This window comes from Hyperoodon ampullatus, assembly GCF_949752795.1.
Source record: "Hyperoodon ampullatus genome assembly, chromosome: 2".
NCBI lineage: Eukaryota > Metazoa > Chordata > Mammalia > Artiodactyla > Ziphiidae > Hyperoodon > Hyperoodon ampullatus.
In genome coordinates, this window is record NC_136915.1 from 92196855 (window position 1) to 92213266 (window position 16412).

Here is a 16412-nt window from a genome sequence, read left to right on the forward strand (position 1 = left end):
AGTCTGCCATTAGCCCCACCAAAGAGCTGGGTAGGCTCCAGTGCTGGGTCACCTCAGGCCAAACAACGAACAGGGAGGGAACCCAGCCCCACCCATCAGCAGACAATTGGATTAAAATTCTACTCAGCTCTGCCCACCTGCTCTACCCACCACCAGTCCCTCCCATCAGGAAGCTTGCACAAGTCTCTTAGATAGCCTCATCCAACAGAGGGCAGACAGCAGAAGCAAGAAGAACTACAATCCTGCAGCCTCTGGAACAAAAACCACATTCACAGAAAGATAGACAAGATGAAAAGGCAGAGAGCTATATACCAGATGAAGAAACAAGATAAAACCCCAGAAAAACAATTAAATGAAGAGGAGATAGGCAACCTTCCAGAAAAAGAATTCAGAATAATGATAGTGAAGATGATCCAGAACCTCAGAAAAAGAATGGAGGCAAAGATCAAGAAGATGCAAGAAATATTTAACAAACACCTAGAAGAATTAAAGAGCAAACAAACAGAGGTGAACAAGCAGAGATGAACAATACAATAAATGAAATGAAAAATACACTAGAAGGAATCAATAGAATAACTGAGGCAGAAGAACAGATAAGTGACCTGGAAGACAGAATGGTGGAATTCACTGCCGTGGAATAGAATAAAGAGAAAAGAATGAAAAGAAATGAAGACAGCCTAAGAGACCTCTGGGACAACATTAACCAACATTAGCATTATAGGGTCCCAGAAGGAGGAGAGAGAGAGAGAAAGGACCTGAGAAAAATATTTGAAGAGATTATAGTCGAAAACTTCCCTAACATGGGAAATAAAATAGCCATCCAAGTCCAGGAAGCACAGAGAGTCCCAGGCAGGATAAGCCCAAGGAAAAAAAGCTGAGACACATAGTAATCAAATTGACAAAAATTAAAGACAAAGAAAAATTACTGAAAGCAACAAGGGAAAAACAACAAATAACATACAAGGGAACTACAATAAGTTTAACAGCTGATTTCTCAGCAGAAACTCTACAAGTCAGAAGGAAGTGGCATGATATATTTAAAGTGATGAAAGGGAAGAAGCTACAACCAAGATTACTCTAGCCAGCAGGCTCTCATTCAGATTCGATGGAGAAATCAAAAGCTTTACAGACAAGCAAAAGCTAAGAGAATTCAGCACCACCAAACTAGCTCTACAACAAATGCTAAAGGAACTTCTCTAAGTGGGAAACACAAGAGAAGAAAAGAACCTACAAAAAAACCCCCATAATAATTAAGAAAATGGTAATAGGAACAAGAATGTCTTTGATGGGTTTATTAGTTGACTGGACATGGCTCAGAAAAAATCTCTGAGATTGAGGATATGACAATAGAAACTTCCAAAACTGAAATGCAAAAAATAAAAAGATTAAAAAAAAATCAAACAGAACAGAACAGAATATCCAAGAACTGTGGGACAACTACAAATGATATAACATACACATAATGGGAATACCAGAAAAAGAAAGGGAAAGAAACAGAGTAACATTTGAAGCAATAATGACTGAAGGGATTCCCTGGTGGCACTGTGGTTGAGAATCGGCCTGCCGATGCAGGGGACACGGGTTCGTGCCCCGGTCCGGGAAGATCCCACATGCTGCGGAGAAGCTGGGCCCATGAGCCATGGCTGCTGAGCCTCGCATCCAGAGCCTGTGCTCTGCAACGGGAGAGGCCACAACAGTGAGAGGCCTGCGTACCGCAAAAAAATAAATAAATAAAAAAAATAATAATGACTGAAAATTTGCTCAAATTAATGTCAGACACCCTTCATAGATCCAGGAAGAACAGAGAACCAGGAGCTGCATAAATGTCAAAAAACCTCTGACACTTAGGCACGTCATAATCAAACTTCAGAAAATCAATAATAAAAAAAGTTTTCAAAAAATCAGATAAAAAAACACCTTACCTACAGAGATACAAAGGTATCAACAGTAATTACATGTGACTCCTCTTTAGAAACTACACAAGCAAAAAGAGAGTAGAATGAAATATTTAAAGTCTTGAGAGAAAAAAAACAACAACCTACAATTCTTTACCCTGCAAAATTACCCTTCAAAAGTGAAAGCATAATAATTTCTCTGCCAAACACTGAGGGAATTTGCTGGCAGTAGACCTGTCTCTCAAGCAATTTAAAAAGAAGTTCTTCAGAGAAAAGAAAGATGATATAATTCAGAGAAACCAGATGATGAAAAAAAGAATTGGAGAATGAATAAAGGTAAAACAGAAAGTTTTATTTTTATTATTCTTAATTGATCTGTTTCAGTTTGTTCAATATAATATATATATATATATATATATATATATATATATATATATATAAAACACACACACACACACACACACACACACACCCAGTTGGCCCTCTGTATCCAGACGCTCCTCATCCATGAATTCAACCAATTGTGGATCAAGAACATTTAGAAAAAAAATTCTAGAAAGTTCCAAAAAGCAAAACTTGAATTCGCTGCATGCCTGCAACTACTTACATAACATTTTCATTGTATTTACAACTATTTATATAACATTTACACTGTATTAGGTATTATAAGTAACTTATAGAAGATTTAAAGTATACAGGAAGACAGCAGGGAGGAATAAGGATTACATTATTATTATAAGGTACTTGTACTACCTGTGAAATAGTATAGTAGTATTTGAAAGTAGACTTGGATTAGTTGTAAATGTATATTGCAAATGATAGGGTAACCACTAAAATAAGTAATAAAAGAAGTATAATTGATATGCCAAGAAAATGGTGAAAATGGAATCATAAAAATGCTCAATTTAAACCAAAAAAGAAGGCAGAAAAGTAATAGAAGACAAATATGAACAAAAATAAAAGGCAGCAAATAGAAAACAGTAGCAAATATGGTAGATGTAAATTCATCTATATTAATAATCATTTTAAACATCAGTGGTCCAAATATACCCACTAAAAGACAGAGATTGTCAGAATGGATCAAAAAACAAGGCCCAACTATATGTTGTTTACAAGAAACCTACTTTCAATATAAAGACACATATAGATTAAAAGTATAGGGATGGAGATACCATAATTCAAAAAGATACATGCACCCCAATGTTCATTGGAGCACTGTTTACAATAGCCAGGACATGGAAGCAGCCTAAATGACCATCAACAGAGAAATGCATAAAGAAATGTGGTATATATATACAATGGAATATTACTCAGCCATAAAAAGGAATGAAATTGGGTCATTTGCAGAGACGTGGATGGACATAGAGACTGTCATACAGAGTTAAGTAAGTCAGAAAGAGAAAAAGAAATACCATATATTAATGCATATATGTGGAATCTAGAAAAATGGTATAGATGAACTTATATGCAAAGCAGAAATAGAGACACAATGTAGAGAACAAACATATGGATACCAAGAGGGGAAGGGGGTGAGATGGACTGGGAAACTGAGATTGACATATATACACTACTATGTATAAAATAGATAACTAATGAGAACAGATTGTATAGCACAGGGAACTCTACTCAATGCTCTGTGGTGACCTAAATGGGAAAGAAATCCAAGGAAGAGAGGATATATGTATATGTGTGGCTGATTCACTTTGCTGTCCAGCAGAAACTAACACAATACAGTAAAGCAACTACTCTCCAAAAAAAAAGAAAAAAAAAAAGTATAGGGATGGAAAAGATATACCATATTATCACTAATCAAAAGAAAGTGAGAATAGCTATATTAATTTAGGCACAGTAGACTTCAGAACAAGAAAAGTTATCCAAGATAGAGATATTACATACTGATAAAGGAGTCAATAGTCCAAGAATAATAGTCCTTAATGTGTATGTGCCTAACAACAGAATATCAAAGTAAAATACATGAGGCAAAAACTGATATAACTGCAAGAAGAAATAGAGTAATCTAATATCATAGTTGGAAAGTTTAACACCCTTCTACGAGAAACCAACAGGTCCAGCTACAGAAAACTAGTAAGGACATAGTTGAACTCAACAGCACTATCAGTCAAGTGGATATAATTGACATGTATACACTTCTTTATCCACAACAGCAGATTACACATTTTTCTCAAGCTCACATGGAACATTCACAAAAACAGACCACATTCTGAGCCATAAAACACACTTTAATCAATTTAAAATAGAATCATATGATATCAGCCCTTAGAACACAGTGAAATTAAACTAGAAATCAATAACAGAAAGATGTCTGTAAAGTTTGAAAAAACTTGGAGAATAAACTACAATTTCCAAATAACACGAGTCAATGGTGCTATCTCAAAGAAAATTTTAAAATATTTTTGAACTAAATGAAAATAAAAACACAACTTATCAAAAGTGTAGGATGCAGCAAAAGCAGTTGTCACAGAGAAATTTCTAACATAGAATGCAAATACTAGAAAAGAAGAAAAATTGAAAATAAATCATCGAAGTTTCCACCTTAGAAAACTAGAAAAGGAAGAGCAAGTTAATTCCAAAATAAGCAGAAGAAAAGAATGATAAAAATTAGAGGTGAAATGAGTGAAATTGAAAACAATAACAAAATATGAACAAGATCTACATGAGGAAAACTACAAAATACTGATGAAATATAAAAGAAGTACTAAATAATTGAGAAACATTCCATTTTCACAGTTAGAAAGACTCAGTATTGCCAAGATGTAAGGTTCCCAACTTGATCTATAAAGTCAACTCTCCCAGTTAAAATCCCAAGAAATGGACTTCTCTGGTGGCTCAGTGGTTAAGAATCCGCCTGCCAATGCAGAGGACATGGGTTTGAGCTCTGGTCGGGAAGATCCCACATACCTCGGGGCAACTAAGCCCGTGAGCCACAACTACTGATCCTGCATGCGACAACTAATGAAGCCTATGAACCTAGAGCCCATGCTTCACAGCAAGAGAAGCCACCGCAATGAGAAGCAACGAAGAGTAGCTCCCGCTCACCTCAACCAGAGAATGCCCGTTCGCAGCAATGAAAATCCAATGCAGCCAAAAAAATAAATTAAAAGAAATCCCAGGAAATTATTTTGTGAATATTGTCAAACTGATTCTAAAATTTATAATAAGAGGTAAAAGGCCCAGAATAGCCAACTCAATATTGAACGCGTAAAACAAAGGTGGAGAACTGACACCACCTGACTTCAAGACTTACTATAAAGCTACAGTATTCAAGACAATGTGGTATTCGTGAAAGAACAGACAAATAGATCAATGGAACAGTATACAGAGCCCTGAAGTAGACCCATGTAAGTACAGTCAACTTATCTTTGACAAAGGAGCAAACAAGGACAATACAATGGAGTAAAGACAGTCGTTTCAACAAATGTTACTAGAACAACTGGAAATCCACGTACAAAAAACTGAATCTAAACACAAACCTTACACCCTTCACAAAAATGTACTCAAAATATGTCATTGATCTAAATGTAAAATGCAAAACTATAAAACTCCTAGGAGATAACATATAAGAAAGGTTAGATGACCTTGGGTATGGCAATGACTTTTTAGCTATCACATCAAAGGCATGATGCATGAAAGAAATAATTGATAAGCTGCACTTCATTAAAATTAAAAACTTTTACTCCATGAAATACAATGTCAAGGGAATGAGAAGACAAGCCAAACTGCGAGAAAATACCTGCAAAAGACACAAATGATAAGGAACTCTTCTCCAAAATATACAAAGAACATTTAAAATTCAACTATAACCCGCTTAAAAAATGGTCAAAATACATTCACAGACACATCAGCAAAGAAGATATACAGGTGGCAAGTAAGCATATATGAAAAGGCGTTCAACGTGTCATCAGGGAAATGCAAACTAAAATGAGATACTACTTACTATACACCTATCAGAATGGACAACATCCAAATAGTGCCAAAACTGTGAAGCAATAACTTTCATTCATTGTGGTGATAATGCAAGATAGTACAGTCCCTTTGGAAAGCAGTTTTCCAATTTCTTATACAACGAATCATACTCATACCATATGATCCAGCAATTATGCTCCATGGTATTTACCCTAAGAGGTTGAAAACATATCCACACGAAAACCTGCACACAGTTGTTTACAGCAGAGTTATTCATAGTTACCAAAATTTGGAAGCAATCAGTAGGTCCTTCAGTAAATGAATGGATAAATAAACTGTGATACAAACAGTGGAATATTATTCACTACTAAAAAGAGATGAGCTATCAAGCCATGAAGGACATGGAGGGAATGTAAATGCATGTTACTAAGTGAAAGGAGCTGACATGAAAAGACTAAAAACTGTATGATTCTAACTATATGACATCTTGGAAAAAGCAAAACTAAGCAGCCAGTAAAAACTCCCCTAAATGGAAGAGCTTAGGGGAGAGGAGGCAATGAATAGGTGGAGCACAGAGAATTTTTAGGGCATGAAACCATTTAGTAAGATACTACTGTGTACATGTATTGGTGAATACATGTCATTATACATTTGCCAAAACATGCAGAATGTACAAAACCCTAATATAAACTATGGATTTTGGCTGATAATGATGTGTTGATATACATTCATCCACTGCCACAAATGTGCCACTCTGGTAGGGATGTTGCTAGTGGGGGAAGCTGCGTGTGTGTGCGCACAAGGCTATATGGAAACTCCCTATACTTTTCACTCAATTTTTCTGTGAACCTAAAACAGCTTTAAAGAAATAAAATATATTAATAAATCATTTTTAAAAGATAATAAACAAATGCCAACTCTGAGATAACCCAGTTGTTAAAACTCTAAAAAAGAGACGTCAAAATAGCTATTTAAAACTATAAAGCACTCAGTCCAACAATTTCACAACACATTTTTTGTTAAAGACATGTGCTACATTCACCAAGATAGACTGACTACAAGCTGGGCCATCAAAAGACTGTAAATAAATCTGAATGGAATGAGATCACAGCAAGTGTACTGTCAGACAGAAATAGAATTATATTAGACATCAATAATAATAAGCAATCTAAGAAAAACACGTATCTAGACATTACCTCTCTATAATTCATAGGTCATAGATGAAATAAAAAAGGAAATTAGGAACTGTTTTAACTGAATGACCATAAAAAATATATATAACACATTTATGGGATGCAGCTAAAACTGTTTAAAGAGAAATGTATAGCTTTAAATGTTTATACTGGCAAATAATGGATCTGAAAATAATGACTTTCCGCTTTGCAAGACCAGAAAAAAAGATTTACCTCTTCCAAATTTAGGATAAAGAGAACTACAATAATGGAATAGAAAAGAGGTCAGTTGAGAGAGATAATAAAAAGAGCCAAATATGGGCTTCCCTGGTGGCGCAGTGGCTGGGAGTCCGCCTGCTGATGCAGGGGACGCGGGTTCATGCCCCGGTCCAGGAAGATCCCACATGCCACGGAACGGCTGGGCCCGTGAGCCATGGCCGCTGGGCCCGCGTGTCCGGAGCCTGTGCTCTGCAGCAGGAGAGGCCACAACAGTGAGAGGCCCGCGTACCACAAAAAAAAAAAAAAAAAAAAAAAAAAAGAGCCAAATATGATTTGTTAAAAATATCAACAAAATTTTCAAAGGCTTATTAAACTGATTGATCTAGGAAAAAAAGAGAGAGAATACAGATCATTATTATCCGGAATGAAAATTAGTTACCACCAGTAATCTTACAGACATTAAATGTAGACAAGAAAATACTACAAACAACTTTATGCCAACAAATTCAACAACTCACTGACCTAGAAAAATTTCTTTAAATGTAAAATTTATCAAGATTGATGTTTTAAAAATCAGAAAAAATTAATTAACCTATACCTAGGAATGAAATTAAATATGTTTTAAAAGTTTCTAAAAAGGAAACTCTGACACCTGACATTTTTTCTATGCAGCATTCAAGAGAGAAACAACATCAACCATACAAAAAATTTTTCAGAAAACAGATGAGATCACTTTCTAAATCACTTTATGAGGCCAGTATTATCCTAACACCAAAACTTGACAAAGACATTACAAATAGAGAGAATCATATACCAATAATATCTCTCATTAATAAAGGTTCAAAATCCTAAAGATTTTTTAGCAAATCAAATCCAACACTATATAAAAAAAATAATATATCATGTCCAAATGGGGTCTACCTAAGGAATGAAAAGTTGATTTTAAACATTTGAAAATCAATCAATAAAATTCAATATGCTAACAGAAAAGAAAATTATCATTGCAATAAAAACATAAAAATCATTTAACAAAATTCAATATACATTCATGATAAAAAACTTTTAGGGAACTAAGACAAGTAGTGAACTTTTTAAACTGATAAATTTACATTGAACACTTACAACCAATATCATACTTAATAGCTGAAGACTGAATATTTATTTACCTAAGAACAGAAAAACAAAAAAAATAAGAATGTCTGTTTCATCACTTCTATTCAACATTTTGGTGGAGGTCCTATCCATTGTCATAGGAAAAATAAATAAAAGGTATAAAAATAGAAAGTAGTGAAAGGTCCCGGTTCGCAGATTGCATGATTATTTGCATTTAAAAAATACCTGAACTAACTCATTTATTAAAATGAATTTAACAAGTTTGGAGGATACAATGTTAATATTTTTAAAACCTATTGTGTTTTTATATAATAGCAACAAGATATTGAAAGATAAAATTAAAAATGATTTTATTTACTATAGCATCAAAAAAATAAAAATAAAAACAACCTAAGAACAAAATGAATAAAAGATGTCCACAATGTCTACACTGAAAACTAGGAAACATTGTAAGAGGAATTAAAGAAGACCAAAATTAATGAAAAGTCACACCACCCTCAGAAAACGGAAAGCTCAATGTTTGTTAAAATATTGATTCTCTTCATTTTGCTCTATCGCTTAAATGCAATCCCAATTAAAACCTTAATTTTATTTTAGAAATTGACAAGCTTATTCTAAATCTTTTGCAGAGTGCAGATAACCTAAATTAAACAAAGCAATGTTTACAAAGAATAAAAGTTGGAACAGTTACCTCACCTGATTTCCAACATCCTACAAAATTACTGTAATCAAGATGATTTGGTATCAGTGAAAAAAGAGACAAATAAATCAATGGAATGTGATAGTTGAGAGTTCAGTAAGAGATTTACTCATATGTAGTCAACTGATTTCTAACACAGAAGCCAAGATAATCCAATGAATAAAAGAAAACTTTTTTTTAATAAAGGATGCTAGATGAACTGGATATCCTATGTAAAAACAATCAGTGTTGATATTTACCTCATGCCATACACAAATATTAACTCAAAATGAGGTATGACCTATGTGTAAAATGTAAAACTTCAACATGTCTAATAGCAGGAGATCTTGTGATTTTGGTGTAGGTAAAAGTTTCTTAGAACACAAAAAGTGTAAAACATGAACAACAAAATTGATAAACAACTTTATCAAAATGAAAAGCATTCACACTTTGAAAGACATCATTAAGAAAATAAAAAGGCAAGCCACATGCTGGAAAAATTATTTGAACATATCTATCAAAGTGCATGCATGAGACTTCCCTGGTGGTGCAGTGGTTAAGAATCCGCCTGCCAATGCAGGGGACACGTGTTTGAGTCCTGGTCCAGGAAGATCTCACATGCCGTGGAGCAACTAAACCTGTGTGCCACAGCTACTTAGCCTGCACTCTAGAGCCTGTGAGCTATAACTACTGAGCCCATGTGCCACAACTACCGAAGCCCGCACACCTAGAGCCCATGCCGCAACAAAAGAAGCCACGGCAATGAGACGCCCGTGCACTGAAACTAGAGAGCAACAAAGACGGAACGCAGCCAAAAATAAATATATTAATTAATTAGTTAATTTTTTTAAAAAGTATATGCATGATACATAAAGAACTCTTAAAGTGTCATAATCAGAATATAGCTGCCATTTTTTTAATGGGCAAGACACCTCACAAAAGAAGATGCATAAATGTCCAACAAGAACCTGAAAATATGCTTATCATCATCTGTCATCAGGGAAATGCCAGTTAAAACCACAATGAAACACTTGTACATAACCACTTAGAATGGCTAAAATGTAAAGGAATGACCAGATAAAGGGTTGACAAGGATGCAGAACAAGTGCAACTCTCATTCACTGCTGGAGGGAGTGTAAAATGATTAATGTCACTTTGGAACACAATTTGACAGTTCCTTTTTTTTTTTTTTTAATTAAGTTAAACATGCACCTGCCAAATAACTCAAGCATTCCACTTCTAGGTATAAAAATAAATGCCCACATGAAATTTATATATGATTGTTCACAAGAGCTTTATATGCCATAGCCAAAATCTGGAAATAATCCAAATGCCTTTTAACAGAATAGATGAATGAAGAAATTGTGGTTTATTCGTACATTGGAATACTGTTCAGAAAAATAAGCAAAATAAAGATACATATGAAGACATGGATAAATCTCAAAAATGGTATGCTGACAGAAAAAAAAGCCAAGCTAAAGAGTGCATTCAGCACAATTCCATTTATAAAAATTCTAGAACAAATAAGCTATAGTGATAAAAAGCAAATTAGTGATTGCTGGGGTTAGGGTGGAAGAAGAGATGGATCATAAAAATGCAGGAGGACACTTCCTCTGGGTGTGATGGCAATGTTTATTTTCTTGACTATGATGTTGATTTCAGAGGTATATACATATGCCACAACTGATTAAATGGTACACTTTTGATATTTGCAACTTATTGTACTTCAATTATACCTTGATAAATAGAGAAAAAAAATCTCAAGGACTATGACCTAAATGCATCTAGACTGGGAAAGGTAGATAAATCGGAAAGCTACCTGCAACTTATCATGCTGTTGTATATAAAAACTATGTTTACTAGCATACAATTTTTTTTTTTTAGGTATGTACCTTGGAAAATATATGTAGTAAAAAGACACATGGACATCACAAGTCAGTAATCAAATTCTTGTTTGTTTTTTGTTTGTTTGTTTGTTTTTTCCAGTATGCGGGCCTCTCACTGTTGTGGCCTCTCCCTTTGCAGAGCACAGGCCCCGGACGCGCAGGCTCAGCGGCCATGGCTCACGGGCCCAGCCGCTCCACGGCATGTGGGATCTTCCCGGACCGGGGCACGAACCTGTGTCCCCTGCAAGCGGACTCTCAACCACAGCGCCACCAGGGAAGCCCTCAAATTCTTAACAAAATATTTGAGATGGCTATTATTACTTTAAGGTAAGTTTTCAGGCCTTGAAGAACTACTGAAATAGTAGAGCTTTTATAAATTATTATTCATTAATTCCTCCAAAGAAAATTGAATGCAAAAATCTCTTCTGAGAAGTTTGAAAAAATGAAAAATTTCATTAACAAGCTTTTCCGCTCAAATTGCCATCATATTTCTCTTATTGCTTCAAAAGAAAGAAACAATCTGCCCAAAGATAGATAGTTGTTACAAATATAAAAGACTTGGAATAACCCACTTTGATTCATTAAAAAAGAAAAATAAGATGGAAATAGCAATGCTTTGAAAACTGGAGTTATAATGGCTACAACTTGATATTCAGTAAAAAAAATTTCCTCTTTATAAGACTCCAAAAGTAATTTTATTAATAATCAATATAGGCAGTGTGACTCTTCTTCTAATTTAGCTTTTCTTTTTTTGAAGTGTATTATTAAACTAGAACAAATCAAGTCTGTCCACTAGGGTTGGTTGGATATTTTGTGCCTGCATGAAAATATTCACCCCCTCAGACCAGGTTCCACTCACTAAGGTCCATATCCAGGTGTTACCTCTGTCTAGAAAGGGAAAATTTATCTAATTCCCACAAGGTACCTTGTAAACAAGCAGTAGCCCAGAAAGAAGCACTTCGTTTACAAGTCAGACCACTAAGGACTTGTGATATATGGGTCATTGTTGCTCACTCATATAAAAATGTATTTAAAAAGTCAGAGTTGTAAGATAAAAAAGAAGTTATAATAATGAAGAAAACTACATATTAGTGCATAAATAAATTAACACATAACATATAACCATATATATACATAAAATTAATACTAGTATTTTAAGCACTTTATATACATAAATTCAATTTTTTATAAATACTTGAGAGAGATTATATTACTATTCCCATTTGAAGACTGAGAAATTAAAACCAGCAAAATTTATTGCACAGGGAAACATAATTAAGCTAGCTACTGGCATTCAAAATCAGATTTTTCTCATTCCAGAATCATTTCTTAGATTCACTGCTATGCTGAAATTATATAATCTGAATTATGGGCCTATATATTCATTTTGACATTTTCATATAAACTAACTTCATCACACTTTTTAAAATATTTCCAGTTTTGCTTTCATCTGTTTATTGGTGAATTTTTTATACTCTTCAGATTGCAATACAAATATGGACTTTTTAGCATTTATTGCCATTAATATTACCATTGCATAAATGTAGGGCCATATATAGACAAAATTATATACACTAAACAAATTTGCATCTAAAGTGGAATGATACTACTTCCAAAGAAGTAATATTTACAGTTTTGAGATTAATAAATCACTGGTGTTTTTACATCATCTTCATCACTACAACTGTTTATCAAACACTAAAATAATGCAAACATGGTACCATTCCTATCTCCTGCCATTTTTAGTTCAATTTTTAAACATTTAGTTGCAAAGATTCAAAAATCTAGATAGGTACCATAACACAAACCAAAATGAAAGGAAAAATGTTTGAGTAAGTTTTAGGGAAAGATACAATAAAAACATATTCAGATAAGATGAACTAATTTCACAAAAGGAGTCAGAAAATTTTATTCCAATTTAAAAATCTGTGTGTCTGAATCATTTATTTTCTTCATAATATTTTATCAAGTGGAGAAGACTACATTGTTTTTAAAATTTTATATAGCCATACAATAATACACTTTAGGAAGTAAGACCTGAATTTATGTATGATGACTATTCTGATATGTGGATTAGATAAATACAAAATTTCCTCCAATTCAAACATTCTTATTCTAAAGCCTTCCCAATATTTTATTAAGTAAAAATAGTTTCCCTATTTAATTGATCAAAGATAGTACAAGATAAACCTAAAAGTAAAGGTTCTGCATTTGCTTTTTCAAAACTAACTGCACTTCATATAAAATAAATGTTATATTTAAAGTTCCAGAGGTTTTCATGAAACTCCAAGATGCGAAGCAACTTAATAAACTTATTTTTGCTACCCAATGTCATACTCACTAAAGGTTTCATTAATGAGTCTTTTAAAGATTATTTTTCTAGTGGTTTAATAGAGTTTTTTGAAATAAACAGCTGAAGTTACTTCAAGATTTACAATATGGTTTATATATTAGAAAGTTAAGAATTAATCAAAGAGAATAATAATAATCTTTGCTTCCAGTACCTTTGTCTTTGGTTATTTACTAGATGCCTCTTGGCTAGAGGTATTTGGGTTAGCAGTGGTTGAAAACATATGGAATCGACAGATGAATGGATAAAGAAGATGTGGCACATATATACAATGGAATATTACTCAGCCATAAAAAGAAATGAAATTGAGTTATTTGTAGTGAGGTGGATGCACCTAGGGTCTGTCATACAGAGTGAAGTAAGTCAGAAAGAGAGAAACAAATACCGTATGCTAACACATATATATGGAATCAAAAAAAAAAAAGTTATGAAGAACCAAGGGGCAGGACGGGAATAAGGACGCAGACCTAGTAGAGAATGGACTTGAGGACATGGGTAGGGGGAAGCATAAGCTGGGACATAGTGAGAGAGTGTCATGGACATATAGAACCTACCAGGTGTAGAATCGATAGCTGGTGGGGGGCAGCCGCATGGCACAGGTAGATCAGCTCGGTGCTTTGTGACCACCTCGAGGGGTGGGATGGGGAGGGTGGGAGGGAGGGAGATGCAGGAGGGAAGAGATATGGGGATGTGTGTGTATGTATGGCTGATTCACTTTGTTGTAAAACAGAAGGTAACACACCATTGTACCGCAGTTGTGCTCCAATGAAGATGTTAAAAAAAAAATATGGAAATATTTTAAGGAAATCATTTTTATGTATTTTAATTGTTGATACCATAATCAGCCTCTGAAACACAGAGGAATTTATTACGTATTTTTTAATATGCAACATCAGGTTCAATTATTTATTTTGAAAAAAGAACTTACTGTGATAGTCTGTAACTATACTTGAAAACTCTAAACTGGACCCCAGTGAGCCCGAGTGTAGTATATGGGAAAGAAGCTGGAGTATAGTCTGGTTTGGTATGTGTGTTGGAGTGGAGTAAAAAATAAAAATTAAATGATATTCACCTAGAAGTAAGCTCAGGTAAAAATAGAAGTCTCAATGCTATGAAACTGTATGAAAAAATCTAATCAACATGTACATATATCAAATATTATATTTCAGGGTCAGTAAATTTTGAGGATTAATTAATTAATATCAATTTGTATATTTTCTCTTCTATATTTCCTCTTTATATGTTCTAATCATCTATGACAAAAAAATTCTACTTTTAATTTCTGTTGTTTAACTTCAATGGGCTCTGTGAATACGTACAGCAATAGATTAAACTAATGTATGAAATGAAACCATCCACTGATATATTTCTTCCATATTATTCATTTATGTTCCAGGAAAATAAGGATGGATATTACAAAAATAAGTTTAGTTTGTGAAACTGATGTTCATGAAGAGTTTAATTTTAAAATAGAACTTTGTAAGCCTAAAATTTAATTTGTTTATAATATTCATTCATCTAATAAATAAATACTGATTTATCATTTGTGTGCAATCAATGCCTGATATCAGAGATCTGAGACTATATTATTATACATTGCCCGAATCAATTTGTCATTAATTTAGTATGACATGATGTGTTAAAACATTTTGTTTAGAGTCAAAGGCTTAGGTACATACTAATGCAGAAACTCAAAAACAAATAGAATTCCAAATAATCTGAAAATGTCACAAATATTAATTATATTTAAAATTATGCCATAGATTATATAACTAAGTACAGGGATGCAATATTCTACTGACCCTCTGAATTTACATTGTGCTTTTTGTGAAAATACATACTGTGTGTGTGTGTGTGTGTGTGTGTGTACATCTCTATGTGTACATATCTGTGTGTATATATATAAATATATATATATACACACACATTTCAACAGAATACAGCAAATCTTCCATCTAAAACTTGTCTATTAATCCATAATATATTACACAGCTTTACTTTGTTACACTTTGAAAAATAAATTATTCAGAAATTATACAAAAACAATCATCACAGTAATGACTAATATCTCAGGAGTGCATCCCTTTATGGGGTCTGGTCTGTTTGTTCTGTAAATGATTGACTAAATGAAAATTAAAGCAAGAGTTACCAGGTCCAACGATTGAAGAATTAAAAGAAAGAATGTGATTATCATAACTGGCAAATTATAATTGGAAAGGAGATTTTTACCATGACCTTCACATTATTAAAATAGTGATTTTTAAAAATTACAGGTCATCTTTTGCAGTATCTCTATTTTACCTTGGAAACATTCACAAAGAACAGAGAAAGGCAAAATATGAGACTTGTACATTTCATTAAATTAATCTCTGAGAGGAGGAAGTGAAGAAAATGTTCTTTTCTCCAAAGAAAATAATACAAAGTACTAAGAGGAAAGTCATTTGCTCTTCCCAGGAGAATAGCATGCCTGTGTTTAAATCAACCAATCTCTGTTAAAGCTTCCCAGGCGTTACAGTCACCATTGTCTACTCATTCTCTTACTGAACAATAGAAAACATCACTGCTACACCCACGGGGGAAGAAAGTAGGTCACCCTTTAGAGTTTACAACTTTGCTTTATAGCATATATTGATTGTTACTGTTAACTCAGTTCATCTGATTTAATAATATTCAGCTTAAAATAAAGTTTGATTTACCTCAAAAACTTCTTCATCCAAAATTCTTGTTCCAAAAACTGTAATTCCACTGGTGTCAACGATTGCTCTCTCACTTCTGTCAAGTGGTTTTGTGGTTTTCATCTTACAATCAACAATCATTGTCACAGTTTTCTTCTCCACGCTGATTGCTACCCGGTGCCACCTTAAAAAGCCAAGTAATTCTTTTGTAAGTTCCAAAGATGTTGCCAAACCATTACTCACATTAAAATACAATGTATTTTAAATTATACACATAATCTGAAAGTATACAAAATGTAGGCTCATTTATTAATCAGTTAACAGGTGACTACTTTCTATTAACCCAGAACAGTGCTAGGTACTCAAAAAGACACACCAGCACTGTAAGATGCACAGCAGGATTGGCTGTCTATGTTGATAAGAAAGTGACCATCCTTTGCTTCACTTTGTGTTGTAACAAAAGCTTAATCTCACCATGTCCTGATGACGGTATTTGATA

General features: G+C 33.7%; 1 protein-coding gene across 4 annotated transcripts in view; it reads right to left on the reverse strand.

The window, feature by feature from the left end:
* COL11A1 (collagen type XI alpha 1 chain) overlaps window positions 1-16412 on the reverse strand; it is a gene marked incomplete at both ends in the record, with an annotated part of 206353 nt that overhangs the window by 160405 nt on the left and 29536 nt on the right. For all 4 annotated transcript variants that reach the window (XM_079696519.1, XM_079696517.1, XM_079696520.1 and 1 more), the window contains one exon: window positions 15935-16097. In XM_079696519.1, coding sequence (XP_079552645.1) covers window positions 15935-16097 — 163 coding nt within the window. The remainder of the gene's footprint in view (window positions 1-15934; window positions 16098-16412) is intronic.